The 26,939-nt window shown below is 51.2% G+C and overlaps 1 protein-coding gene across 8 annotated transcripts in view; it reads left to right on the top strand.

Moving 5' to 3' along the window:
- The window catches only part of STRN3 (striatin 3), a 110,849-nt gene that overhangs the window by 31,156 nt on the left and 52,754 nt on the right, over positions 1–26,939 (top strand). For 3 of the 8 annotated variants that reach the window (XM_075330255.1, XM_075330252.1, XM_075330250.1), the window contains exons 6-8: positions 5,412–5,544; positions 5,857–5,995; positions 19,712–19,822. In XM_075330255.1, the coding sequence (XP_075186370.1) occupies positions 5,412–5,544; positions 5,857–5,995; positions 19,712–19,822 (383 nt within the window). The remainder of the gene's footprint in view (positions 1–5,411; positions 5,545–5,856; positions 5,996–19,711; positions 19,823–26,939) is intronic. The other 5 variants (XM_075330257.1, XM_075330254.1, XM_075330256.1 and 2 more) reach the window with 3 other exon arrangements.

Below are 26,939 nucleotides of genomic sequence, written 5' to 3'. Positions count from 1 at the left end.
TCGCTCCGGCGGCCATTTCTCGCGCAGAGTTTACTCTGCTCTGGGACATTCTGCACTCTGCATCTCTGCTGAGGTGCTGTGCACTGGGGGACCGGGCTTCGGGATCTGGAGGGCACACAACAACCGCACCCAGCGGTCTGGTAAGCCACAGCCGGTCTCCGGTTGTGAACCTCTGTATATTCTCCCTGGGGTTCATTCTCTGCAAAGCCCCCACTCCAGCAGCATGTCTCACACAAGGAGCAAGGCTCCAAAGCTTTATTCTGTATGCACTGCATGTAAGCTCCTGCTGCCTGAGCCGAGCACTTATCCACACTGTGATGGTTGCTCTAACTTGGCGGTGCCACAGCCTGGAGTCTCACCCCCAGTGGTCTCTCAGGCTGCTGCTGCACCTGTGGCTGAATCCCCAGCCTGGGTAGAGTCCTTTTCTAGGTCCATATCCCAGTCATTTGCTGAGTCCATGGGACTTTTGTCCAAGACTTTGATGAATATGCATCAGCCCTCCTCACAGGGTGCCTCTAATACTCTTGACAGAGGATTCCTATCCTCTGACCTCCGTCCATCGGAGCTCACGGAGGATTCATCATCTGGTCCCAGACCTCGTCCTTCTGAGAGAAGGCGCAGGGTTTCCTCCCCCTCCTCATCCCATGGCTCTGTCTCAAGAGCTGACTCGCAAGATGAGGAGGATGCCCTCACGGGTGGCTCGGAGGCTATGTATCCCATCGATTTCTCTGAGGGTGACTCAGATCTTAGTGACTTGATTGCTTCTATTAATTCTGTGCTGGATCTCAATCCGCCAGTCTCAGAGGAGCAACCCTCTTTGGCAGAAAAACATCAGTTTACCTCGCCTCAGAGAGTGAAGAGTGTGTTCTTTAACCACTCCAGTTTTCATACCGCTGTGACCAAACCCAGGGCCTGCCCTGACAAACGCTTTCCAAAGCGTGGTTCTGATGACCGGTTTCCATTTCCACCTGAGGTGGTCAAGGAGTGGTCTCACTCCACCAAAGGTAGACCCTCCGGTGTCTAGGCTCTCAGCCTGGACCGTTGTGTCGGTGGCTGACGGCACCTCTCTTAAGGATTCCACTGACCGTCAGATTGACCTTTTGGCCAAATCTGTGTATGAAGCTGCGGGGGCCACGTTTTCCCCGACTTTTGCAGTAGTGTGGGCTCTCAAAGCCATCTCTGCTTCTCTAGAGGAGATGCCTTCCCTCACCAAGGAATCTATGCCTGAGATGGTTACCTTAACCTCTCAGGCTTCAGCTTTTTCATCTTATGCCATGTCTGCAATGCTAGAGGCTGCTCACCGCACTGCGGTGGCTTCAGCTAATTCTCTTGTTATCCGCAGGATTTTGTGGCTTCGAGAGTGGAAGGCAGATTCTTCTTCCAAGAAGTTTCTTGCTGGGCTCCCTTTTGCTGGTTCACGGCTGTTTGGTGAACAGCTGGATGAAATCATTAAGGAAGCTACTGGCGGGAAGAGTACTTCCATGCCACACACCAAGACCAGGAAACCCGCCCAGGGTTAGGAATCAATCGAGGTTTCGTTCCTTTCGTTCCTCCAACTGGTCATCCTCTAAGCCTTCCGCCTCGTCCGCTAACTCAGCTAAGGATCTGAAATCCAACTGGCGCACAAAAGCGCGTCCGCAGAAGACCGCAGGAGGTTCTGCCACTAAGGCAGCCTCCTCATGACTCTCGGCCCGCTCCAGCCACATCCTTAGTCGGTGGCAGGCTCTCCCACTTTGGCGATGCTTGGTTAAAGCAAGTCTCCGATCAGTGGGTGAGAGACATCATATATCACGGCTACAGGATAGAGTTCTCTTCCAGCCCGCCAAACAGATTTTTTTCTCTCAACTCCCCCCTGCTCCAAGGCCGCCGCCTTCTCACAGGCCGTGGCATCCTTGCAGGCAAACGGAGTGATTGTACCAGTTCCTGCTCGAGAACGGTTCAGAGGTTTTTACTCAAACCTCTTCCTAGTTCCAAAAAAGGACGGTACCATCCGGCCCATCCTGGATCTCAAGCTTCTCAACAAGCATGTCCGGGTGCGGCATTTTCGCATGGAGTCTCTGCGATCAGTCATTGCCTCTATGACCCAAGGGGATTTCCTTGCGTCCATCGACATCAGAGATGCCTATCTACATGTGCCAATCGCAGTGTCACACCAGCGTTGGTTACGTTTTGCGATAGGAGAGGATCATTTCCAATTCGTGACTCTCCCCTTCGGGTTAGCCACGGCCCCTCGGGTATTCACCAAGGTCATGGCGGCAGTGATTGCGGTCCTACACCTCCAGGGGTTGGCAGTGCTTCCTTATCTGGACGACCTTCTGGTCAAGGGTCCATCCAGCGCAGACTGTCAGCAGAGTGTCTCGCTCACTCTCGCCACTCTAGCCCAATTCGGGTGGCTTGTCAATCTTCCCAAATCCACCCTGACTCCGACCCAGAGTCTCACGTACCTAGGGATGCAGTTCGAGACTTTGCCGGCACTTGTGAAGTTGCCCTTAGTCAAACAACAGTCTCTCCGGCTAGCGGTGCGCTCTCTTCTGAGGCCCCGCCGTTATTCCCTCAGGCGCCTGATGCAGGTGCTGGGTCAAATGGTGGCGTCCATGGAGGCGGTTCCCTTTGCCCAGTTCCATCTGCGCCCTCTGCAGCTGGACATTCTCCGCTGTTGGGACAAGCGGCCTTCCTCCTTACACAGGTTAGTGGCTATGTCGCCACGGTCCAGGAGCTCTCTTCAGTGGTGGCTTCGGCCCCTCTCCCTGTCCCAAGGGCGCTCCTTTCTGACTCCGTCCTGGGTGATTCTCACCACGGATGCCAGCCTATCCGGCTGGGGAGCGGTATATCTCCACCACAGAGCCCAGGGCACTTGGACTCAGTCCGAGTCAGCCCTTTCAATCAATGTGCTGGAAACCAGAGCTGTGCTTCTAGCTCTCCTAGCCTTTCACCACCTGTTGGCGGGCAGGCACACTCGAGTCCAGTCAGACAACGCGACAGCGTTTGCCTACATCAATCACCAGGGCGGGACACGCAGCCGCCTGGCAATGTTGGAGGTCCAACGCATTCTTCAATGGGCGGAGGACTCCAAGTCCACCATATCCGCAGTCCACATCCCAGGCGTAGAAAACTGGGAGGCAGATTATCTCAGCCGTCAATCCGTGGACGGTGGCGAGTGGTCCCTGCACCCGGCAGTGTTTCAGTCAATCTGCCGCAAGTGGGGCACTCCGGACGTGGACCTAATGGCATCCCGTCACAACAACAAGGTTCCGGTTTACGTGGCTCGCTCCCACGATCCTCAGGCCTTCGCCGCGGACGATGGTGGTTCAGGATTGGTCCCAGTTTCATCTGTCCTACGTGTTTCCCCCTCTAGCTTTCTTGCCCAGAGTCCTGCGCAAGATCAGAATGGAGGGCCGTCCAGTCATCCTCATTGCACCGGACTGGCCCAGGCGAGCTTGGTATCCGGACCTGCTCCATCTGTCCGTAGAGATGCCGTGGCATCTTCCGGACCGTCCAGACCTACTCTCGCAAGGTCCGTTTTTCCGCCCGAATTCTGCGGCACTCAAATTGACGGCGTGGCTCTTGAGTCCTGGATTTTGACGGCTTCTGGTATTCCTCCTGAAGTCATCTCCACTATGACTCGGGCCCGTAAGTCTTCCTCTGTCAAGATCTATCACAGGACTTGGAAAATTTTCCTGTCCTGGTGTCGCTCTTCCGGCCATCCTCCTTGGCCATTCTCGTTGCCGACCCTTCTGTCTTTTTTACAGTCCGTTCTGCAGCTAGGACTGTCCCTCAACTCTCTCAAGGGACAAGTCTCAGCTCTATCAGTGCTGTTCCAGCGGCGTCTCGCCCGGCTGGCTCAGGTCCGCACCTTCATGCAAGGTGCGTCTCACATCATTCCGCCTTATCGGCGGCCCTTGGATCCCTGGGACCTTAACTTGGTCCTCACGGTATTGCAGAAACCCCCTTTTGAGCCCCTTAGGGAGGTTTCTTTGTATCGTCTTTCTCAAAAGGTGGCCTTTCTAGTTGCCATAACTTCTCTCAGGAGAGTCTCTGATTTGGCTGCGCTCTCCTCGGAGTCACCTTTTTTGGTTTTTCACCAAGACAAGGTAGTTCTCCGTCCGACTCCGGACTTTCTTCCTAAGGTGGTCTCTCCCTTCCACCTTAACCAGGACATTTCCTTGCCTTCCTTCTGTCCGGCCCCTGTTCATCGCTTTGAGAAAGCGCTGCATACTCTGGATCAAAGCACACGCGACCAGAGCTGTCGGTGCCTCTTGGGCTTTTAGGCACCAGGTTCAACAAGTCTGTCAGGCTGCCACTTGGACTAGCCTGCATACCTTTTCGAAGCACTACCAAGTGCATGCTCATGCTTCGGCAGATGCGAGCTTGGGCAGACGCATCCTTCAGGCGGCTGTCGCCCACTTGTGAAGTTAGGCTCCACCTACTTCTTAGTTTTTTTTTGTTTATTCCCACCCAGGGACAGCTTTGGAACGTCCAATGGTCTGGGTCTCCCATAGGAACGATAAAGAAAAAGAGAATTTTGTTTACTTACCGTAAATTCTTTTTCTTATAGTTCCGTATTGGGAGACCCAGCTCCCTCCCTGTTGCCTGTTGGCAATTTTCTTGTTCCGTGTGTTATCACCGGCTGTTGTCGTGGACAGAGTCTCCGGTTGTTCCGGTTCTTGCTCGGTTCTACTCGTGGGTGGCTATTCTCCTTCAGCTTTTGCACTAAACTGGATAGGACTGGTTCTCCAGGGGGTGTATAAGCTCAGAGGGAGTAGCTACACTTTTAAGTGTAGTACTTTGTGTGTCCTCCGGAGGCAGAAGCTAAACACCCATGGTCTGGGTCTCCCAATACGGAACTATAAGAAAAAGAATTTACGGTAAGCAAACAAAATTCTCTTTTTTGCTCTGAATTTGGGGTGCGTCTTATAATCCTGTGCATCTTATAAACCTAAAAATACGGTAGCTGTAGAGGGAAGGGGCCGAGGTTGTCTGGGAATCTTTAACCCTTCTTGACCCGGAGATTGTGGTTTTGATTTCTCCTCCTTTCTAAGACCCATGTCTGTTTCTTTGTTCTGTTGGCAGAGCCATGTGAGGGCCTACTCTTTGCATGACACCATTCATTTTCCCAATCCATTTACTGGAAAGCAAGAGAAAAAGTGGAAAGGCGGTGAAAGTGTAAAAAACATGTAATTCTGTATTGTTTGGGGGGGGTGGATTTCTGTTTGATTTGGTAAGTATCACTTGTCAACATGCTCTCCTAGTTAGTATATGATATGATATACATGTCCTGACGGCAGAGTGACCCCTCTCCTCATGTATAGATCTTGTGGACCTAATGGCTGAATTGTTTCACCGTGTATTTGTACAAGTGCTGAAAGGAAAGGTGTACTAATCTATGTACTGATTTGTGAATCTCTTTGTAGGAACTCAGGTGATGTACTCGAAACGTTTAATTTCTTAGACAGTGCAGATGACAGTGATGAAGATGATGAAGGGGACCTTATAGAAGAGGTCATAGATGGGAACGACAAACAACGGTTAAACAAAAAACACAAAGTAAGTTTAGGCTGAATGCCATAATGACCATCTACGCGGAAAGGGCAATTTGTAAAATCCTTGTTCTAGGCCCAGTTTACTTCTGGAGCTTTGGATCTTTTAGTTTGCTGAGTAAAATGCAAATTTCCAAGGTGCTTGGTCACTGTAGGTCCCTCCAGCCGCAGGTGCCACACGGCTTCTTGATACTGTAGTCAGGGTGGTAGACCGGTGCCCTCGGCTATCAGACTAGGCTTCTCCTCCGCACAGACTTGCTCTGCTTCTTGACAGTATATATTCTGTGGGAAAACATCTTATCTGAAACTTTTCCTTAAGCAGATTGGAAATGAAGGTTTAGCGGCTGAACTTGCTGACGACACAGAGGAAGCATTGAAAGAGTTTGACTTTCTTGTGACTGCGGAAGATGGTGAAGGAGCTGGAGAGGCCAGGAGTTCAGGAGACGGGACGGAGTGGGGTAAGTGTATGCATTGGTTTATAGCTAGACACTGGTGCTGGACATGAAAACCCACAGATTCCCCACCAAGAATATGGACTTTGCTTGTCTCATGGGTTCTTGTGTGTCAGGATACACCGTGATGGTCCACCGCTATATACTTTGGATGACAGAGTGCATTGTGTTGTAGTAGCCATTGGCTGCAGAAGGGAGAGTAACTGGTTATCTGTTAGTTAGACCTTTATCGGGGTTTTTTTTACGGACTCATTTCGTTCAATGGCCAGAACTACACAGGTGATTTCCCACTATCGGGTGTCCAGTTCCGTCTGATGATTTGCACAGAAATGGTGCCCATGCCATCTGCAGCAGGAGCCAGCTACGTTCTTGCTGGTTATGGTGGGACAGGACATGGTCCTGAATCAATCACCATAACCCCTCAGATGCCGCTGTCAAGAGTGACAGCTGCATGTAAAGAGTTAGACAAAGTGCGATCACTCCCTTTTAGACAATCTGCACCCCCACAGCTTGATAGTGTGGTGCCTACATGCTTCTATGGCAGCTGGAAGCCTGGCAATGGCCTCGTTGTCTGCTGTATTCCTCAGCCATTCAGAGCCTGCTGGTGGTTGGGGCCTGATGGGCTGTCGGTCAGACACACAGGTTAGATGATGCACTGTGCAATATTGGTTGTAATATCAGTGTGATCAAAAGGCCGACCATTCAAGTTCCCTCATGATGTTCTATAAACAGAAAAAATAACAAATTAGGTGTCTTGTAGAGATGAGAGCACTACCGTGCTCGGGTGTACGCTACTCGTGACGAGCAGTTGGAAATTCGGATGGGTGCGACTCAAGTGCTGAGAATAATGGAAGTCAATGGGGAATTGAGTGTTTTTCTAGAAAGTCTTTCATGGATTTTGTTAGGCTTTCTTTCTTCCCTTGTAAAGAATTTTGTAACTGGACAAAGGTCCAGATCCCTCCCTGTGTATGTAGAGCCGCACGGTATTCCACTTGACATGCTGTCACCTCCACTGCTGCCATCACACTCCTCTTCTGTTGTCTGCAGCATGTCCTGGTAAGTCTGAGGATGAACAGAAAAGCTCCGCACCAACACTGGCAGCACATGCTGGGCTAAAGAACTGACTGCACGTCCCCCGTAATTACACACCTCCTACATGGAATCCACTAAACTGGGGGAAAAGGTCGAGACTAGGGATTATCGAATACCTCAAATACTCGTCTTCGCAAATATCCGATGAATAGGTCGCCGCTATGTGAATATTCGATGCGCAATGTAAGTCTATGGGAAGCCTGAATAGTTCCGAATAGTTGTTGTTCGGGTTTCCCATAGACTTACATTGCACATCGAATATTCGCAAATAGTCACATAGCGGCGACCTATTCGGCAAATATTCGCAAAGCTGAATATTTGAGGTATTCGATTATCCCTATTAGAGACATTTAGTTGTGACGCAGCCGCTCATGCCCATTACCACGCCTGGTTTCCATTTGTTCTTCTTGTACCAGTAAGTCCAGCAGGTGGTCCAGTAGAGGTGTCCCTTACTAAACGATCCTCTTGGAAAACGAGCCCTCACCTGCCAAGCATTGACTGCATTTTCAGTATCTAAAATACGCACTGTCTGTAACAAAACTAATTTTAATGGCCTTAAATAAGCATTTGGAAAGTGACATCAAGAATTGTAAGTCATCGGTTACCAAATCTGATTCTCACCCATTCATGAAAGTGTCTCCATAGGCATAGCTCTCTGCAGTTCCACGTCAAAGGGGTGTGTCTGTACAGTCTGATTGGTCAGTGTGTATGGGCACACCTCTAATTTGTGACACCCAATTGACAATTTAGACCCCCATACACAGTAGATGAAAATTTGCCAACAGTCTATCGTTTTTCGATGGATCCAAACATGTTAGACTACATTGACCGAAAAACGGTCAACATGTCTGATTTGTATTCATTATTCCTGAAAATTCAGTGGTTGGTCAAGATCGAAACAGAAGCGATTGATGACTCCTCATGGGCGAAATTGTCCATGTATAGATTAATATATCCTTGTATATGTCATAAATGCTTTACATTCGATTACCCCTCCAGTTGTTCCCTGGTCATCTTCTGAGCTTTTATTAGCTGCATTTGCGTTTTTGTTTTGTTTTTTTCTTCGGCGCTCCATTGGGAGACCCAGACGATTGGGTGTATAGCTACTGCCTCCGGAGGCCACACAAAGCATTACACTAAAAAGTGTAAGGCCCCTCCCCTTCTGGCTATACACCCCCAGTGGGATCACTGGCTCACCAGTTTTCTGCTTTGTGCGAAGGAGGTCAGACATCCACGCATAGCTCCACTGTTTAGTCAGCAGTAGCTATTGGCACGGGGGTACCCGAGTACATTGATCGATTCCGCCTATGACAAGGTGTGTTCTGAGGGTTCGGACGTTTTAGGCTTTAGTCAATCCCCTAGTGTCGGTGAATCGTCTTGTAGTCAAGTGAAGGCAAAAAGGATAAGAAAAACGGACAATGCCGCTAATAGGTTTATGTTTAGTTTCAGATTTGGCCCCTTAGATGGAGTAATCAAAAAAGCCATAAAGAAGAATTGGCATATCCTTGCCAACGATCCAGATTTGAAGGATAGGATAGACGCAGGACCCTTAGTCTCTTACAGACGGTGTAACAATTTGAAAGATCTACTGGTGAAAAACAGAGTGACTTGTCCATCCACATGGCTGGAAAAATGTTCCCCTGTAGGGAACTTTCGCTGTGGCCACTGCAGGTATTGTGCCTTGCATCTCACCGGTACGTCTGTTCAAATTGGTTCTTTTTCTCACCAAGTAAGGCAGTTCATCTCCTGCAAAACGAAATATGTGGTTTACGTGATTGTATGTCCCTGTGGGAGATTCTATATAGGGAAGACAATCAGGTGTATGTACGTACGCTTTAGAGAGCATTACAAATCAATATCGACAGGAAAAGGTTCTCCTAGGTTAATAGAACACATTCGTACAGCACATGAAGGCAATCCTAACACCTTGCGGTTTGCAGGACTAGTCCAGGTTTCCCTACCCCCACAAGGGGGCGATCTCCACAAATTATTGCTACGTAAAGAAGCGAAGATGATAATAAAATTTGGAGCTCAGGGAAGCCTGGGGTTAAATGACCGCAACGACTTAGTGGTCTTCTTATAAAGAAAGAAGGGAAAAGGAGGAGAAGAAAAAAAAAAAAAAAAGTTTTTTTTTTTTTTTTTTAAAAAACAGTTTTTTGTAAATGATCTGCGAGTGTTTGATACATTTTATACCATTTGAAAAACGAATTGATAGGTCAGTAATAAAGAATAACATGAATATAATGTGTTATGTGTGGATCTGACGATACAAAATGCCCTTGTACCTTGTCAGTGGTATTTTTCCTTTTTTGTATATGTATAGTAATGCATGCAACATTGTTTGTATAATTATGTTTTAAATGGGATGTTTTGTATTCATTCATGTAAATCACTGTTATGGGTTAATTCCTCTGTTTTTAACGTGCGGGGCGGTGGCCTGGATGCACTCCCCTTTATAAGGTGCGTGCGGCCACTCCCTGACGTGGACCCGTAGAAGTCTGACTTACAGACGAAACGGCCGTCGTCCTGTGGAGGGACTCGCATCCAAGCCACCTCCCGCATTTTTACCTGCACCTATGGAGAAAATCGTCTAAATAAAAGAAATTGTTTGGCATAGCAGCTGTTTGCGGTCGATTTTTCGTCTCCCTGCTTTTGGATCCCATAGCTCCACTGTTTAGTCAGCAGTAGCTGCTGACTATGTCGGATGGAAGAAAAGAGGGCCCATATAGGGCCCCCAGCATGCTCCCTTCTTACCCCACTTGTGGTTTGTAAGGTTGAGGTACCCATTGCGGGTACAGAGGCTGGAGCCCACATGCTGTTTTCCTTCCCCATCCCCCTGAGGGGCTCTGAGGAAGTGGGATCTTACCGGCCTCCAAGCCCTGAGGACGGGCTCCGTCCACAGACCCATTGAACCTGCTGGATAAGGAGCCGGGGTACCGTTCAGGGACAAGGCCCTGCAACTTTCAGGTACTCTGTGTCCCCGTACAGACAGGCACACACACGCCAGACTTGCTGGGGGTGTTAGTGCGCCGGGGACAGTAACGCTGCACGCTGGGGTTTGAGTCACAGCAGCTTAGCTGTGTGACTTCATGTGCTGGGAACTACCGCGCCGGCCACTCTCGGAGCGGCGGCGCGGCTGGGACTTGTAGTGCGCCGGGGACTTAGCGCCGACCGCGCTTTTACGGCGGCGGCGCTTATAAATTTAGTCCCCGGCTTTTGCGGCCTAGCTCCGCTTCGTTCCCGCCCCCTCCCTGTCAATCAGGGAATGGGACAGACGCTGTGCAATCGTCAGCGCCGAGGGCTGGAGCCTTATTTACATGCTCCAGCCCTCTCACTAGGCACAGTGGGACGCAGGTTTCCCGCTTTTGGTCTGAGCACGCCCAGGGCCCGCCCCCCCCCTCCACAGGACGCCGGCAGCCATTCCTGCATGCAGTCTGGCTGGAGGACGGACACAGGCTCTGGGAGACCCAGACTAGGGATTGCTGGCGACCACACACCCGCGTTTAGCGGGCGGTAAGCAGCACATTAGTGCTGGCCCCACTAGTGCCACAGTGTTGTATTGGTGTACTTTTTCCTGTACCAGATATATATATATATATATACTGCACTGTACGGTCGCTTCTTGGCTGTATACCCTATATTGCTCTGAGGAGACAACAACATGTCATCCACAAAACGCAAGGGTGCCAAGGCATGGGCTGTATACACTGCTTGTACAGCATGTGGGGCTAATCTACCAGCAGGCTCCAACGACTCTCATTGTGTGCAATGTTCAGTCCCAGTGGCACTTCGTCAGCCAGAGCCTATTGTGGTGGTAGCCCAGGCAGAGACGCCTGTGAACCCTGCCCCGGTGACGGGGACAGAATTTGCAGTCTTTGCTGATAAAATGTCTGTGACTATGACAAAAATCCTGGAGACCTTGCAGTCCAGGCCAGTTGCTCAGACCATGGACACTGCTGTGTCTATGTTCCCCGGTCCCCCTCAGTTGGAACTAATCCGTACTTCAAGGGGGTCCCAGGCATCACAGGCTGAGGGCTCTGACTCCGATGACAGTCCCAGGCCGCCTAAGCGAGCTCGCTGGGAGAGACCCTCCACGTCATCACGCGGGTCAGGGTCTCAGCGAGAAGGGTCTCTATATGATGAGACAGAGGTGGGTGATCAGGAGTCTAGTCCTGACACCGCACTCAATTTGGATACGCCAGATGGTGACGCCATGGTAAATGACCTTATAGCGGCCATCAATAGGCTGTTGGATATTTCTCCCCCAGCCCCTTCAGCAGAGGAGGCAGCTGCCCAGCAGGAGAAATTCCATTTCCTGTATCCCAAGCGTAAATTGAGTACTTTTCTGGACCACTCTGACTTCAGAGAATCAATCCAGAAACACCATGCTTATCCGGACAAGCGTTTTTCCAAACGTCTTAAGGATACACGTTATCCCTTTCCCCCTGACGTGGTCAAACGCTGGACCCAGTGTCCAAAAGTGGACCCTCCAATATCCAGGCTTGCAGCTAGATCCATAGTTGCAGTGGAGGATGGGGCTTCACTTAAAGATGCCAATGACAGACAGATGGACCTCTGGTTGAAATCTGTCTATGAAGCTATTGGCGCGTCGTTTGCTCCAGCATTCGCGGCCGTGTGGGCGCTCCAAGCTATTTCAGCTGGTCTGGCACAGGTGGACTCTTTCATACGTCCAGCAGTGCCGCAAGTGGCGTCCTTAACTACGCAAATGACTGCGTTTGCGACCTACGCTATCAATGCGGTACTGGACTCTACGAGCCGTACCTCAATGGCATCCGCCAACTCTGTAGTTTTGCGCAGAGCCTTGTGGTTAAAAGAATGGAAAGCAGATTCTGCTTCTAAAAAATGTTTAACCAGCTTGCCATTATCTGGAGACAGACTGTTTGGTGAGCAATTGGCGGAAATCATTAAACAGTCCAAAGGTAAGGACTCTTCCTTACCCCAGCCCAGATCAAGCAAACCTCAACAGAGGAAGTGGCAGTCAAAGTTTCGGTCCTTTCGAGGCTCGGGCAAGCCCCAATTCTCCTCGTCCAAAGGGACTCAGAAAGAGCAAAGGAGCTCTGATTCCTGGCGGCCTCACTCACTCCCCAAGAAAGCAACCGGAGGTACCGCTTCCAAGGCGGCTGCCTCATGACTTTCGGCCGCCTCCCTCCGCATCCTCGGTCGGTGGCAGGCTCTCCCGCTTTTGCGACATTTGGCTGCCACAGGTCAAAGACCGGTGGGTAACAGACATTTTGTCTCACGGGTACAGGATAGAGTTCAGTTCTCGTCCTCCGCCTCGGTTCTTCAGAACTTCCCCACATCCCGACCGAGCAGATGCCCTTCTGCAGGCGGTGAATTCTCTAAGAGCAGAAGGAGTGGTGGTCCCTGTTCCTCTTCGGGAACAAGGACAAGGTTTTTACTCCAATCTCTTTGTGGTGCCAAAAAAGGACGGCTCATTCCGTCCTGTTCTGGACCTAAAACTGCTCAACAAGCATGTGAACGCCAGGCGGTTCCGGATGGAATCCCTCCGCTCAGTCATTGCTTCAATGTCTCAAGGAGATTTCCTAGCATCAATAGACATCAAAGATGCTTATCTCCACGTGCCGATTGCTACAGAGCACCAACGCTTTCTACGCTTCGTGATAGGAGACGACCATCTTCAGTTCGTAGCTCTGCCATTTGGTCTGGCGACAGCCCCACGGGTATTCACCAAGGTCATGGCGGCAGTGGTAGCAGTCTTGCACTCTCAGGGACACTCTGTGATCCCTTACTTGGACGATCTACTTGTCAAGGCACCCTCTCAAGAGGCATGCCAACTCAGCCTGAATGTTGCACTGGAGACTCTCCAGACGTTCGGGTGGATCATCAACTTCTCAAAGTCAAATCTGTCACCGACCCAATCACTAACGTATCTTGGCATGGAGTTTCATACTCTCTCAGCGATAGTGAAGCTTCCGCTGGACAAGCAGAGGTCACTACAGACTGGGGTGCAGGCTCTCCTTCAAAGTCAGTCGCACTCCTTAAGACGCCTCATGCACTTCCTCGGGAAGATGGTGGCGGCAATGGAGGCGGTTCCGTTTGCGCAGTTTCATCTGCGCCCACTTCAATGGGACATTCTCCGCCAATGGGACGGGAAGTCAACATCCCTGGACAGGAAAGTCTCCCTTTCCCAGACGGCCAAAGACTCTCTGCAGTGGTGGCTTCTTCCCACCTCATTATCACAGGGAAGATCCTTCCTACCACCGTCCTGGGCGGTGGTCACGACAGACGCGAGTCTGTCAGGGTGGGGAGCAGTTTTTCTCCACCACAGGGCTCAGGGTACGTGGACTCAGCAGGAGTCCACCCTTCAGATCAATGTTCTGGAAATCAGAGCAGTGTATCTTGCCCTACTAGCCTTCCAGCAGTGGCTGGAAGGAAGGCAGATCCGAATTCAGTCGGACAACTCCACAGCGGTGGCATACATCAACCACCAAGGGGGGACACGCAGTCGGCAAGCCTTCCAGGAAGTCCGGCGGATTCTGATGTGGGTGGAAGCCACGGCCTCCACCATATCCGCAGTTCACATCCCCGGCGTAGAAAACTGGGAAGCAGACTTTCTCAGTCGCCAGGGCATGGACGCAGGGGAATGGTCCCTTCACCCGGACGTGTTTCAGGAAATCTGTCGCCGCTGGGGAAGGCCGGACGTCGACCTAATGGCGTCCCGGCACAACAACAAGGTCCCAACCTTCATGGCACGGTCTCGCGATCACAGAGCTCTGGCGGCAGACGCCCTAGTGCAAGATTGGTCGCAGTTCCGGCTCCCTTATGTGTTTCCACCTCTGGCACTCCTGCCCAGAGTGCTACGCAAGATCAGATCCGAATGCAGCCGCGTCATACTCGTCGCCCCAGACTGGCCAAGGAGGGCGTGGTATCCGGATCTGTGGCATCTCACGGTCGGCCATCCGTGGGCACTACCAGACCGACCAGACTTACTGTCCCAAGGGCCGTTTTTCCATCGGAATTCTGCGGCCCTGAACCTGACTGTGTGGCCATTGAGTCCTGGATCCTAGCGTCTTCAGGATTATCCCAAGGGGTCGTGGCCACCATGAGACAGGCTAGGAAGCCCACGTCCGCTAAGATCTACCACAGAACGTGGAGGATATTCTTATCCTGGTGCTCTGCTCAGGGAATGTCTCCCTGGCCATTTGCATTGCCTACCTTTCTTTCTTTCCTGCAATCTGGGTTAGAAAAAGGTTTGTCGCTCGGCTCCCTTAAAGGGCAAGTCTCGGCGCTATCCGTTTTTTTTTCAGAAGCGTCTAGCACGACTTCCTAAGGTGCGCACGTTCCTGCAGGGGGTTTGTCATATCGTACCCCCGTACAAGCGGCCGTTAGATCCATGGGATCTGAACAGGGTACTAGTTGCCCTCCAGAAGCCGCTCTTCGAGCCTCTGAGGGAGGTTTCACTTTCTAGACTATCACAGAAAGTGGCTTTTCTGGTAGCGATCACATCTCTTCGGAGAGTGTCTGAGCTAGCAGCGCTGTCATCCAAGGCTCCTTTCCTGGTCTTCCACCAGGACAAGGTAGTGCTGCGCCCCATTCAGGAGTTTCTCCCGAAGGTGGTATCCTCTTTTCATCTTAATCAGGATATCTCTTTGCCTTCTTTTTGTCCTCATGCAGTTCATCGGTATGAGAAGGATTTACATTTGTTAGATCTGGTGAGAGCACTCAGAATCTACATTTCCCGCACGGCGCCCCTGCGCCGCGCCGATGCACTCTTTGTCCTTGTCGCTGGTAAGCGCAAAGGGTCGCAGGCTTCCAAAGCCACCCTGGCTCGATGGATCAAAGAACCAATTCTTGAAGCCTACCGTTCTGCTGGGCTTCCGGTTCCTTCAGGGCTAAAGGCCCACTCAACCAGAGCCGTGGGTGCTTCCTGGGCATTACGACACCAGGCTACGGCTCAACAGGTGTGCCAGGCAGCTACCTGGTCGAGTCTGCACACTTTCACCAAACATTATCAGGTGCATACCTATGCTTCGGCGGACGCCAGCCTAGGTAGAGGAGTCCTGCAGGCGGCAGTCGCCTCCCCGTAGGGGAGGGCTGTCTTCGCAGCTCTAACATGAGGTATTTCTTTACCCACCCAGGGACAGCTTTTGGACGTCCCAATCGTCTGGGTCTCCCAATGGAGCGCCGAAGAAGAAGGGAATTTTGTTACTTACCGTAAATTCCTTTTCTTCTAGCTCCTATTGGGAGACCCAGCACCCGCCCTGTTGTCCTTCGGGATTTTTGGTTTTTTCGGGTACACATGTTGTTCATGTTGAACGGTTTTTCAGTTCTCCGATGTTACTCGGAGTGAATTTGTTTAAACCAGTTATTGGCTTTCCTCCTTCTTGCTTTTGCACTAAAACTGGTGAGCCAGTGATCCCACTGGGGGTGTATAGCCAGAAGGGGAGGGGCCTTACACTTTTTAGTGTAATGCTTTGTGTGGCCTCCGGAGGCAGTAGCTATACACCCAATCGTCTGGGTCTCCCAATAGGAGCTAGAAGAAAAGGAATTTACGGTAAGTAACAAAATTCCCTTCTTTTGTCCAAATCTTAAAAAGACTCTTAGCATATAATGACTCAATCCAAATACAGGCACTTGGTGCATCATGATTAGTGTTGAGTGAGTAGTTGACTATTCGCACTTGCTATGCTGTTAGTGAGTCCTGTCCGCTGCTCACATATCCCTTACGAGTAGCGAGTGCAATGTAAGTCAATGGGAAATTCTCGCTAAGTAGTGAGTAACCTGAAAGCCATACTTTTTGTGCGAGTAATGAATAGTACGGCTTTCGGGTTACTCGCTACTTAGCGAGTATTTCCCATTGACTTACATTGCGTCCGCTACTCGTAGCGAATAGTTGTCAGTACTCGCTAACAGCATAGTGAGTACGAATAGTCAACTACTCGCTGAACACTAATCATGACGTGGCCAAACATTGAACCCCTTCATGACCTATGACATAGTTACGTCCTATGTTGTGTGTCTGACTTTGGTGCAGGCTCACACGCCGAGCCCGCATCTTTCCCAGCAGATGATGGCTATGTTATTTAGCCATCATCTGTCTCTAAGATCCATGAGTTGAGCTCTGCTTCTCTGCGGTTAACTTATGTTAGGGGTATTCAATGTGCATTGGCAGGGGAATGCGTCATCGCAGGGCGTCGAAGGCTTGCCATGACAGCCAGGGGTCTGCTGAAGACCACCATGCCTGTTGTGACCTTCTGTGAGAGCCAGCGCTTGTCAAACATTTTGTCACTATAGTACAAGCGATTGGATGATCACAGGTCGAAGTCCCGTAAGGGGGACTAACCAATGCAGTGAAAAGTGGGGAAAAAAAGTTTTTAAATATATGAAAAGAATAAAACATACAAAAGTTTAAATCACCCCCCCTTTTGCCCCATTAAAAAAAAAAATTCAAAAAACAAAATGCACATGTGACATATTTGCTGTCACTGCAGTCGTAAAAGTAAAATCTATCAAGATATGAAAAAAATGAATCAGTCAGTTACGCATAACGAGAAAAAAAAACGAAACACCGGAACTGTTTGTTGGGCCACTGCAACATTGCAATAAAATGCTGTTATACGCAATCAACACACCGTAACTAATACAACCAGGGATCAGTAAAAACATCACCCGGGGCACAAACACGCGCTCACAGCTCCATAGCCCGAAAATTGGAAATGGCTCAACAAAGAAATATAAACCAGGTACCATGTGGAGAGAAGGGGTACACCAGCCTGACGTTCCCCCTTCCCCTGCCATTGATGGGCCATCAGGAGGGCTCCAGCCCCATGAAACCTAACCGATCAGCGGCCTCCCGGATTACGTGTGCAGGGACCAGTATCCAGACTGCCCCCTCCATAGACTGTACCATGCAGCACAATTCTTATTCTCTATCCTGTCACTTCAGATCTCGGCTCACTTGGATGTTTCTTGTCTTTGAGCAGAAACTTTCCGTTCTGTTTAAGGCAAAATAGTTTGCATAACATTTTCCGGAACATTCTTCTGATGCATTGTTTGCATTGCATTTGGCCCACGCTCTCCTTACTCACTGGTGTGATGGGGATTCTGTGTCCGGAATGATTTAGGTTGTAGTATAGAAGCATGCCATTGTATGTGGATCTCAGCTATTTATCACATTTGCACAGTGCGTTTTTCATAATGTTTGGCTGCCCCTTTAAACTGTATGCAGATGATACTATAGGGGCAGCCTGGGAGAAGCCTAATGATATGCTAAAGATCAGTGAGCACTAAGATTCTCCAATGCTCATTACTGCAGTCGAGCAGGTCAGACGCTCGGATGGGCCTGAGCAACAAGTATAATGGAAGTCACTGATTGGGTAGTTCGGCTCTCCGCCCACATACAGTCAGCCATATGCAGAGTGTTACTGCGGGAGGCAGGTGGGTTTTGTTTTTGTGTTGTCGCTGCTGCTGCTGTTGTCGCTGCTGCTGCTGTTGTCGCTGCTGCTGCTGTTGTCGCTGCTGCTGCTGTTGTCGCTGCTGCTGCTGTTGTCGCTGCTGCTGCTGTTGTCGCTGCTGCTGCTGTTGTCGCTGCTGCTGCTGTTGTCGCTGCTGCTGCTGTTGTCGCTGCTGCTGCTGTTGTCGCTGCTGCTGCTGTTGTCGCTGCTGCTGCTGTTGTCGCTGCTGCTGCTGTTGTCGCTGCTGCTGCTGTTGTCGCTGCTGCTGCCGTTGTCTGTTTATTTTATTTATTTTTTTTTTTTTTTTGTTTCAATATGCATCACTGAACACTTTTTTTACCCCCAGTGAGAGCAATTCAGAAACTACAAGTGGCTCTCTTGGGGGGCCGACTCCCATCATTCACTGAAGGGACTTGGCTCTTTGTGGCAGATCGCTCACAAATGACACATCTGAACACCAGTGATACTATGCCAAGCACTCCAATGCTCAATAGAATACCGAGCACACTCACCCAGCATTACTAAAGATATCACACTTGATATGAGAAGGATCCCGCGGAAACTCTTCAGGACAACTTGTACTTTTTCTAAACATTCTTCCAGAGTAGACGGCTGCCATTCCATTATCGGGTCCTGTTCACACTGGCTACAAGGTTTCTTTTTTTTTTTTTTGGCAAATCCATGACTAGATCATTCAGTTTGTGTTTTTCTCCTTTCTTTTTTTCTTAATCTAAACCAATACAACATTGTAACCTCCAAACTACTGAGCTGCAACAAAGAAATAATGTATGTGTGAACAGAGCCTTAACCAGAATTGTCTGTGTTCATTCCCTGTGTTTGTAGTGCAGGGCATCTATAGTCTTAACTTTTCACCTGATGCAGGTTTCTCTATCAGCTTTTGTTTTCACTTATTTATTATATTTTATTTATTTATTTTTATTCCCACTTCTCACTTTGGTATTCTGATGGGTTTTTTTTTGTTTTATATTCTAAATCCGCCATATGGTTCCAAAGATATAGGGCCTCATGTAATGCTAATGTTTGATATTTACCAAGGGGCATGGCTCACATGATTCTTTGGGGGGGTGTCTTGGGATAGATGACCGCGCTGATGACTTATGCTTTATGCTTTTACTAAACTGTGTGTTTTTAACTTACTAATGAAAAGCATGTACTAGAGATCATGTGATACATTGGCCCTGCAGACATTGCCTTCTGAGGGCTATGCTCACCTCACCCACTTAATAATCCACCAGTAAGCCCTCCTGTGAAGTCACCCGATGTGGCCCATAATGGTCACTCATCAGCTCCTTTTTTTTTTTCCCGCCCTCTTTTTACCACAAATGAATTTCCAGGGTGCAATTGTGTAATCTGCACTGTTCAGAGGACTGTCGCAGTCACAGATTCTCTGTAGGGCTATGTTCACACTTCTGTGGTTTTTTTTGTCCTTAACATATTAAGGAGACTTGGTAACTGGCTCCATTTACCTATTTTTCAGGAAATCTGTGAAATACATGTTTTTTTCCATTCTTGATATTTACTTTAAAGTTCTCCAGAACACTTTTTTGGTCCGGTGTCCAATCCACCAACCTGTGGCTCAGACTGGTTTGAAAATATATAAAAGACGCAGTACTCGCTTTACCTATCCACCACTGCCCGCCCACTCTGTAAATCACCGGCCAAGGTGGGTAGCCCCTATTGAGTGATTAATTATGTAGGCGTTTCGTGTATTTCGATATCAGCGAAGAAGACCAAAAAGTAGAGACCAGCGGGGAGCGATTGCTGATCCGAGTACTGCTGCTTTTATTCACTTTAACTACTCTGAGCCTTTTGGTTTAAAAAATGTTCCCAGTGACACCCTCCTACTAATAAAATACAGATAAAGCCCGTAATTTGGAAATAGGTGCACACTGATGCATCTTTATCACTGATGCATCTTTGTTTATCACTGAGGCATCTTTGTTTATCACTGAGGCATCTTTGTTTATCACTGAGGCATCTTTGTTTATCACTGAGGCATCTTTGTTTATCACTGAGGCATCTTTGTTTATTTATAAGACATGGATCTCTTAACTAATCTTGGAAAACACTGGTGTGAACTCTGCCCAGCCATCCCTGCTGTAGAATGTAAAGGTACTAACACATTAATGAGATGCTGACATGTGCTCTCTCTTTTACTAACATCTGCATGCAGACAAGGACGTCCTGTCCCCAACTGCTGAGGTCTGGGATGTAGACCAGTCTCTGATAAATAAACTCAAGGAGCAGTACATGAAGGAGCGCAAGGGGTCAAAGGGGGCCAAGAGTAAGTGGACGTTTTCCATGATCACATGCTACTTGTTACGTAATTTTGTAGTATCCCTTCTTACTTCATGACCTGTAATGGAATCATAATTTCAGGTTCATTATTTGGTTGGAGTGTAATAAGATTCAAGGGGAAACTGGTGAAATCCTTAGATTTCTGTGTGAATTCTCACCTGTGATCATATCGGATGTCACCGCTGCCTCTTGTAGATTTAGGAATATTAAAATATAAGCCATGGTCTGTCAATAATAATAGTGTAAGGTTATAGTCATGGGGTCTTGTCTGCCACTCACGGCACTGGGCTGGAGTTTACATACTGTGACATGCTTGAGCCTCACAGGACACAGCCTGCGGCCTCTCCTGCCCTGCCCTTCCCGGCCTGCGGCCTCTCCTGCCCTGCCCTTCCCGGCCTGCGGCCTCTCCTGCCTTGCCCTTCCCGGCCTGCGGCCTCTCCTGCCCTGCCCTGTCCGGCCTGCGGCCTCTCCTGCCCTGTCCGGCCTGCGGCCTCTCCTGCCCTGTCTGGCCTGAGGCCTCTCCTGCCCTGCCCTGTCCGGCCTGAGGCCTCTCCTGCCCTGCCCTGTCCGGCCTGCGGCCTCTCCTGCCCTGTCCGGCCTGCGGCCTCTCCTGCCCTGTCCGGCCTGCGGCCTCTCCTGCCCTGCCCGGCCTGCGGCCTCTCCTGCCCTGCCCGGCCTGCGGCCTCTCCTGCCCTGCCCGGCCTGCGGCCTCTCCTGCCCTGCCCGGCCTGCGGCCTCCCCTGCCCGGCCTGCGGCCTCTCCTGCCCTGCCCGGCCTGCGGCCTCTCCTGCCCTGCCCGGCCTGCGGCCTCTCCTGCCCTGCCCGGCCTGCGGCCTCTCCTGCCCTGCCCTGCCCGGCCTGCGACCTCTCCTGCCCTTGGCTTGCCGCCTCTCCTGCCCTGCCTGCCGCCAATCCTGCCCGGCCTGCGACCTCTCCTGCCCTGCCCGGCCTGCGGCCTCTCCTGCCCCTGGCTTGCCGCCTCTCCTGCCCTGCCCGGCCTGCCGCCAATCCTGCCCTGCCCGGCCTGCCACCTCTCCTGTCCTGCCCTGCCCGGCCTGCCGCCTCTCCTGCCCGGCCCGCGGCCTCTCCTGCCCTGCCCTTCCTGGCCCGCGGCCCCTCCTGCCCTGCCCTTCCTGGCCCGCGGCCTCTCCTGCCCTGCCCTTCCTGGCCCGCGGCCTCTCCTGCCCTGCCCTTCCCGGCCCGCGGCCCCTCCTGCCCTGCCCTTCCCGGCCCGCGGCCTCTCCTGCCCTGCCCTTCCTGGCCTGCCGCCCCTCCTGCCCTGCCCGGCCTGCCGCCTCTCCTGCCCTGCCCTTCCTGGCCCGCGGCCTCTCCTGCCCTGCCCTTCCTGGCCCGCGGCCTCTCCTGCCCTGCCCTTCCCGGCCCGCGGCCTCTCCTGCCCTGCCCTTCCTGGCCTGCCGCCCCTCCTGCCCTGCCCGGCCCGCGGCTTCTCCTGCCCTGCCCTTCCCGGCCTGCCGCCCCTCCTGCCCTGCCCGGCTTCTGCCTAAGAGCCAGTGATGTCCACAATCCTTATGATAGAGGGGAGATTGACTGTTTCCTTCTAGATGTATAGACAATATTATTGAATGGAAACGCTTTTCACATGTAGAACCTAAAACCCCGTCAGTGTTGAGCTTCGTTCACACCTGCGTCATTTCTTTGCAACCAAAGTAGTGCAGTCCTGTTCCACCCGATCTAGTTATAAGAAACACATTAAACTGGTCACACATCTCTGCTGTGTATGAATAGGGGCCTATGAAACAATGACAGTAGTATTCATGTGCACATATCTCCTTACAATCAGTTTTGAATTGCTTAAAGAAACTACAATAAATTACAAAACTTTTCTACCTCTTGGTGTCTACAATCATGTTAAAAGGGTTGTCCATGAATTACCTTTTCATAGACTTCCCCTGCTTTAGTGCCGGCTCATCACTGATTCCTCTGATGTATATGTCATGTACCGCTAGTCCCAGTGATTGGCTGCAGCCGTGATGTGCAGCCTAAGCAATGATTGAGGGCTCGGTGAAGAGTCGGCACTGGAGCAAGGGAGGGAAGGTAAAGCCTCGCTTGTTCTTTACCAGGGGGAGCTTGTGCAGGTAACAAGATCATTCATGGAAAACCCCGTTAATGGTTACTATTAGTGCGATTCCTATATTAAAGTGTTGCTTAGGGTAGGACCTCCGTTTTCAGATGTGCAGTTTGCACTGGATACTCACAATCCAGACAGGCTGTAGGGCGTGTAGAGTTTTGCACTGCCATGCAGCAGTAATCATTTCCAATCCTTTTTTCTTCGGCGCTCCATTGGGAGACCCAGACGATTGGGTGTATAGCTACTGCCTCCGGAGGCCACACAAAGTATTACACTAAAAAGTGTAAGGCCCCTCCCCTTCTGCATATACACCCCCCGTGGGATCACGGGCTCTCAGTTTTCATGCTTTGTGCGAAGGAGGTCAGACATCCACGCATAGCTCCACTGTTTTTAGTCAGCAGCAGCTGCTGACTATGTCGGTTGGAAGAAAAGTGGGCCCATATGGGGCCCCCAGCATGCTCCCTTCTCACCCCACTCTTGTCGGGTGTTTGTTAAGGTTGAGGTACCCATTGCGGGCACGGAGGCTGGAGCCCACATGCTGTTTTCCTTCCCCATCCCCCCTCAGGGCTCTGGGTGAAGTGGGATCTTACCGGTCTCCAGGCACTGAGACCGGGCTCCATCCACAGACCCGGAGAACCTGCTGGATATGGAGCTGGGTATCGTCAGGGAAGGGCCCTGCTACATTAAGGTACTCTGTGTCCCCGTACACATCGCGCACACACACACCAGCATTGCTGGGAGTGCTAGTGCGCCGGGGACAACAGCGCGGAGCGCTTGTGCTATTATTCACGGCAGCTTAGCTGAGTGCATTTATGTATTAGGAACTGCCGCGCCGGCCGCTGCTGGGTGTTTTACACTGTGGCGCTCTTGGGACTTGTGGTGCGCCGGGGACTTCCGCGCCGGCCGTGCACATAGGACGGCCGCGCTTATTACTCGAGTCCCCGGCTTTGCGGCCTAGTGTTCGTTTCGTTCCCGCCCCCAGCCCTGTCAGTCAGGGGAGGGGCGGGACGCTGTACGGAAAGTCAGCGCCGAGAGCTGGAGTCTGCTTTGCATCCTCCAGCCCCCTTCACTGGACACAGTGGGACGCCAGTTTCCCGCTCTCGTTCTGGGGCACGCCCACGGCCCGCCCCTCTTCACAGGACGCCGGCGGCCATTGCCGGCACGCAGTCTGAGCTGGAGAAGAGAGACAAGCTCTGGGCAACCAGTCACAGGATTCTGGCGACCACACACCCCCTTTCTGCGGGCGGTAAGCAGCACCTGAAGTGCTGACCCCACTAATGCCGAAGTGTCCATTTGTACTTTATGCTTGTATGCTATACACTGCACTGTACGGTCGCTATTCTTGGCTATATACTCCTAGATGGCTAGACAAGAGCAGCAAAAAGCAAGGGTGCTAAGGCACAGGCTTTCTATGCTGCGTGTATTGCATGTGCTGAAGTGTTCATTTGTACTTTATGCTTGTATGCTATACATTGCACTGTACGGTCGCTATTCTGGCTATCTACACGCCTAGATGGCTAGACAACAGTAGCAAAAAGCAAGGGTGCTAAGGCACAGGTTTTCTATGCTGCCTGTATTGCATGTGCTGAAGTGTTCATTTGTACTTTATGCTTGTATGCTATACATTGCACTGTACGGTCGCTATTCTTGGCTATATACTCCTAGATGGCTGGACAACAGCAGCAAAAAGCAACGGTGCTAAGGCACAGGCTTTCTATGCTGCTTGTATTGCATGTGCTGAAGTGTTTATTTGTACTGTATGCTTGTATGCTATACATTCACTGTACGGTCGCTATTCTTGGCTATATGCTCCTAGATGGCTAGACAACAGCAGCGAAAAAGCAAGGGTGCCAAGGCACAGGCTTTCTATGCTGCTGGTACTGCACGTGATACTGTTCCACACGGCAGGTTCCACTGACCCCCATTGTGTGCAATGCTTCCCTGTAGCACTTGGTCAGCCGCGGTCTCTGCTAGAGGTGGCCAAAGGAACCACCTGTGAACCCTGTCCAGGGACAGGGACGGAGTTGCAGTTTCGGCTGATAGATTGTCTGTGACTATGACTAACATCTTAGAGACTTTGCAGTCCAGACAGACCATGGGCAATGTTGATTCAATGCCCCTGGCCACCCTCATTTGGAACAAATCAGTGCTCCGGGGGGGTCCCATGCATCCCAGGGTGCAGGCTCTGACACGGACGACAGTCCCAGACAGCCTAAGCGAGTTCGCTGGCAGCGGCACTCGGCTTCATCACGGGTCAGGGTCCCAGCAGGAGGAAGACGTAGCTGATCAGGACTCTGATCCTGAGACCGCTCTCAATCCGGATACACCGGATGGTGACGCCATAGTGATTGATCTTATAGCGTCCATCAATAGACTGGTGGATCTGTCTCCCTCAGCTCCTCCAGTGGAGGACTCAGCTTCACAGCAGGAGAAATCCCATTTCAGTATCTCAAGCGTATATTGAGTACTTTTCTGGTCACTCTGACTTCAGAGAAGCAGTCCAGAAACACCACGCTTCTCCAGATAAGCGTTTCTCCAAACGTATTAAGGATACACGTTATCCCTTTCCCCCTGACGTGGTCAAGCGCTGGACCCAGTGTCCAAAGGTGGATCCCCCAATCTCCAGGCTTGCGGCTAGGTCCATAGTTGCAGTGGAAGATGGGACTTCACTTAAAGATGCCATTGACAGACAGATGGACCTTTGGTTGAAATCTGTCTATGAAGCTATCGGCGGGTCGGTTGCTCCGGCATTCGCAGCCGTAGGGGCACTCCAAGCTTTTTCAGCTGGTCTTGCGCAGGTGGACACTGTCACATGTACATCTGTGCCGCAGGTGGCGTCCTTAACCTCGCAATGTCTGCATTGCGACTTACGCTATTAATGCTGTCCTGGACTCTACGAGCCGTACGTCAGTGGCGTCCGCCAACTCCGTGGTTTTACGCAGAGCCTTGTGGTTGAGGGAATGGAAAGCAGATTCTGCTTCCAAAAAAGTGCTTAACCAGGTTGCCATTACCTGGTGACAGACTGTTTGGTGAGCCAAAAGGACTCAAAAGGCTCAGAGGTGCGCAGATTCCTGGCAGGCTCAATCACGCCCAAGGAAGGCAGCCGGAGGAACCACGACCAAGGCGGTTTCCTCATGACTTTCAGCCCTCTCTCTCCGCATCCGCGGTCGGTGGCAGACTCCCCCGCTTTGGCGACATTTAGCTGCCACAGGTCAAAGACCGGTGGGTGAGAGACAGTTTGTCTCACGTGTACAGGATGGAGTTCTGTTCTCGTCCCCCGGCTCGATTCTTCAGAACTTCCTCACCTCCCGACCGAGCCGATGCTCTTCTGCAGGCAGAAGGAGTGGTAATCCCTGTTCCTCCTCAGGAACAAGATACGATTTTTACTCCAATCTGGTTGTGGGGCCAAAAAAAAAAAAAAAAAAAAGGACGGCTCTTCCGTTCCGTTCTGGACCTGAAACTGCTCAACAAGCATGTGAAAACCAGGCGGTTCCGGATGGAATCCCTCCGCTCCATCATGGCCTCAATGTCTCAAGGAGATTTACTAGCATCATTTGACATCAGGATGCTTATCTCCACGTGCCGATTGCTCCAAGGCACCGGCGTTTGCTACGATTCGTTGTTGAAGACGTGCATCTTCAGTTCGTAGCTCTGCCCTTCAGTCTGGCGACAGCCCCACGGGTTTTCACCAAGTTCATGGCAGCAGTGGGAGCAGTCCCGCACTCTCAGGGTCACTCTGTGATCCCTTACTTGGACGATCTACTCATCAAGGCACCCTCTCAAGAGGCATGCCAACACAGCCGGAACGTGGTGCTGGAGACTCCCCAGAGTTTCGGGTGGATCATCAACTTTTCAATGTTAAATCTAACACCGACCCAATCGCTGACATATCTTGGCATGGAGCTTCACACTCTCTCAGCGATAGTGAAGCTCCCGCCGGACAAACAGCGTTCACTCCAGACGGGGGTGCAGTCTCTCCTTCAAGGCCAGTCACACCCCTTAAGACGCCTCATGCAGAGGCAGTTCCTTTCGCGCAGTTTCATCTGCGTCCGCTTCAATGGGACATTCTTCGCCAATGAGATGGGAAGTCGACGTCCCTAGACAGGAACGTCCCCCTTTTTTCAGACGGTCAAGGACTCTCTTCAGAGGAGTCCACCCTTCAGATCACTGTTCTGGAAATCTGGGCAGTGTATCGTGCCCTGCAAGCCTTCCAGCAGTGGCTGGAAGGCAAACAGATCCGAATTCAGGCGGACAACTCTACAGCGGTGGCATATATCAACCACCAAGGGGAACACGCAGTCGGCAAGCCTCCCAGGAAGTCCGGCGGATTCGGATGTGGGTGGAAGACAGAGCATAACCCGGACGGGTTTCAAGAAATCTGTAGCCGCTGGGGGGGGCCGGACGTCGACCTCATGGCGTCTCGGCACAACAACAAGGTCCCGATTTTCATGGCGCGGTCTCACGATCAAAGAGCTCTGGCGGCAGGCGCTTTAGTTCAGGATTGGTCGCAGTTCCAGCTACCGATTGCCGCCGCGCCATCCTCGTCGCCCCAGACTGGCCGAGGAGGTCGTGGAACCCGGATCTGTGGCATCGCACGGTCGGCAACCGTGGGCACTACCAGGCCGGCCAGACTTGCGGTCCCAAGGGCCGTTTTTCCATCTGAATTCTACGGCCCTGAACCTGACTGGTGACCATTGAGTCCTGGATCCTAGCGTCTTCAGGATTATCTCAAGGCGTCATTGCCACCATGAGACGGGCTAGCAAGCCGACGTCTGCTAAGATCTACCACAACTCGTGGAAGATATTCTTATCTTAGTGTTCTGCTCAGGGAGTGTCTCCCTAGCCATCAGCATTGCCTACTTTTCCTGCAATCTTGTTTGGAAAAAGGTTTGTCGCTCGGCTCCCTTAAAGGACGAGTCCCAGCGCTGTCTGTAGTCTTTCAGAAGCGCCTAGTACGGCTTCCTCAGGTACGCACGTTCCTGCAGGGGGTTGGTCACATTGTCCCTCCGTACAA

The sequence above is a fragment of the Anomaloglossus baeobatrachus genome, chromosome 12 (assembly GCF_048569485.1).
Source record: "Anomaloglossus baeobatrachus isolate aAnoBae1 chromosome 12, aAnoBae1.hap1, whole genome shotgun sequence".
NCBI classification, from domain to species: Eukaryota; Metazoa; Chordata; class Amphibia; order Anura; family Aromobatidae; genus Anomaloglossus; species Anomaloglossus baeobatrachus.
Note: the sequence above shows the minus strand (reverse complement) of the source record. Positions and strands in the feature narration are given on the sequence as shown.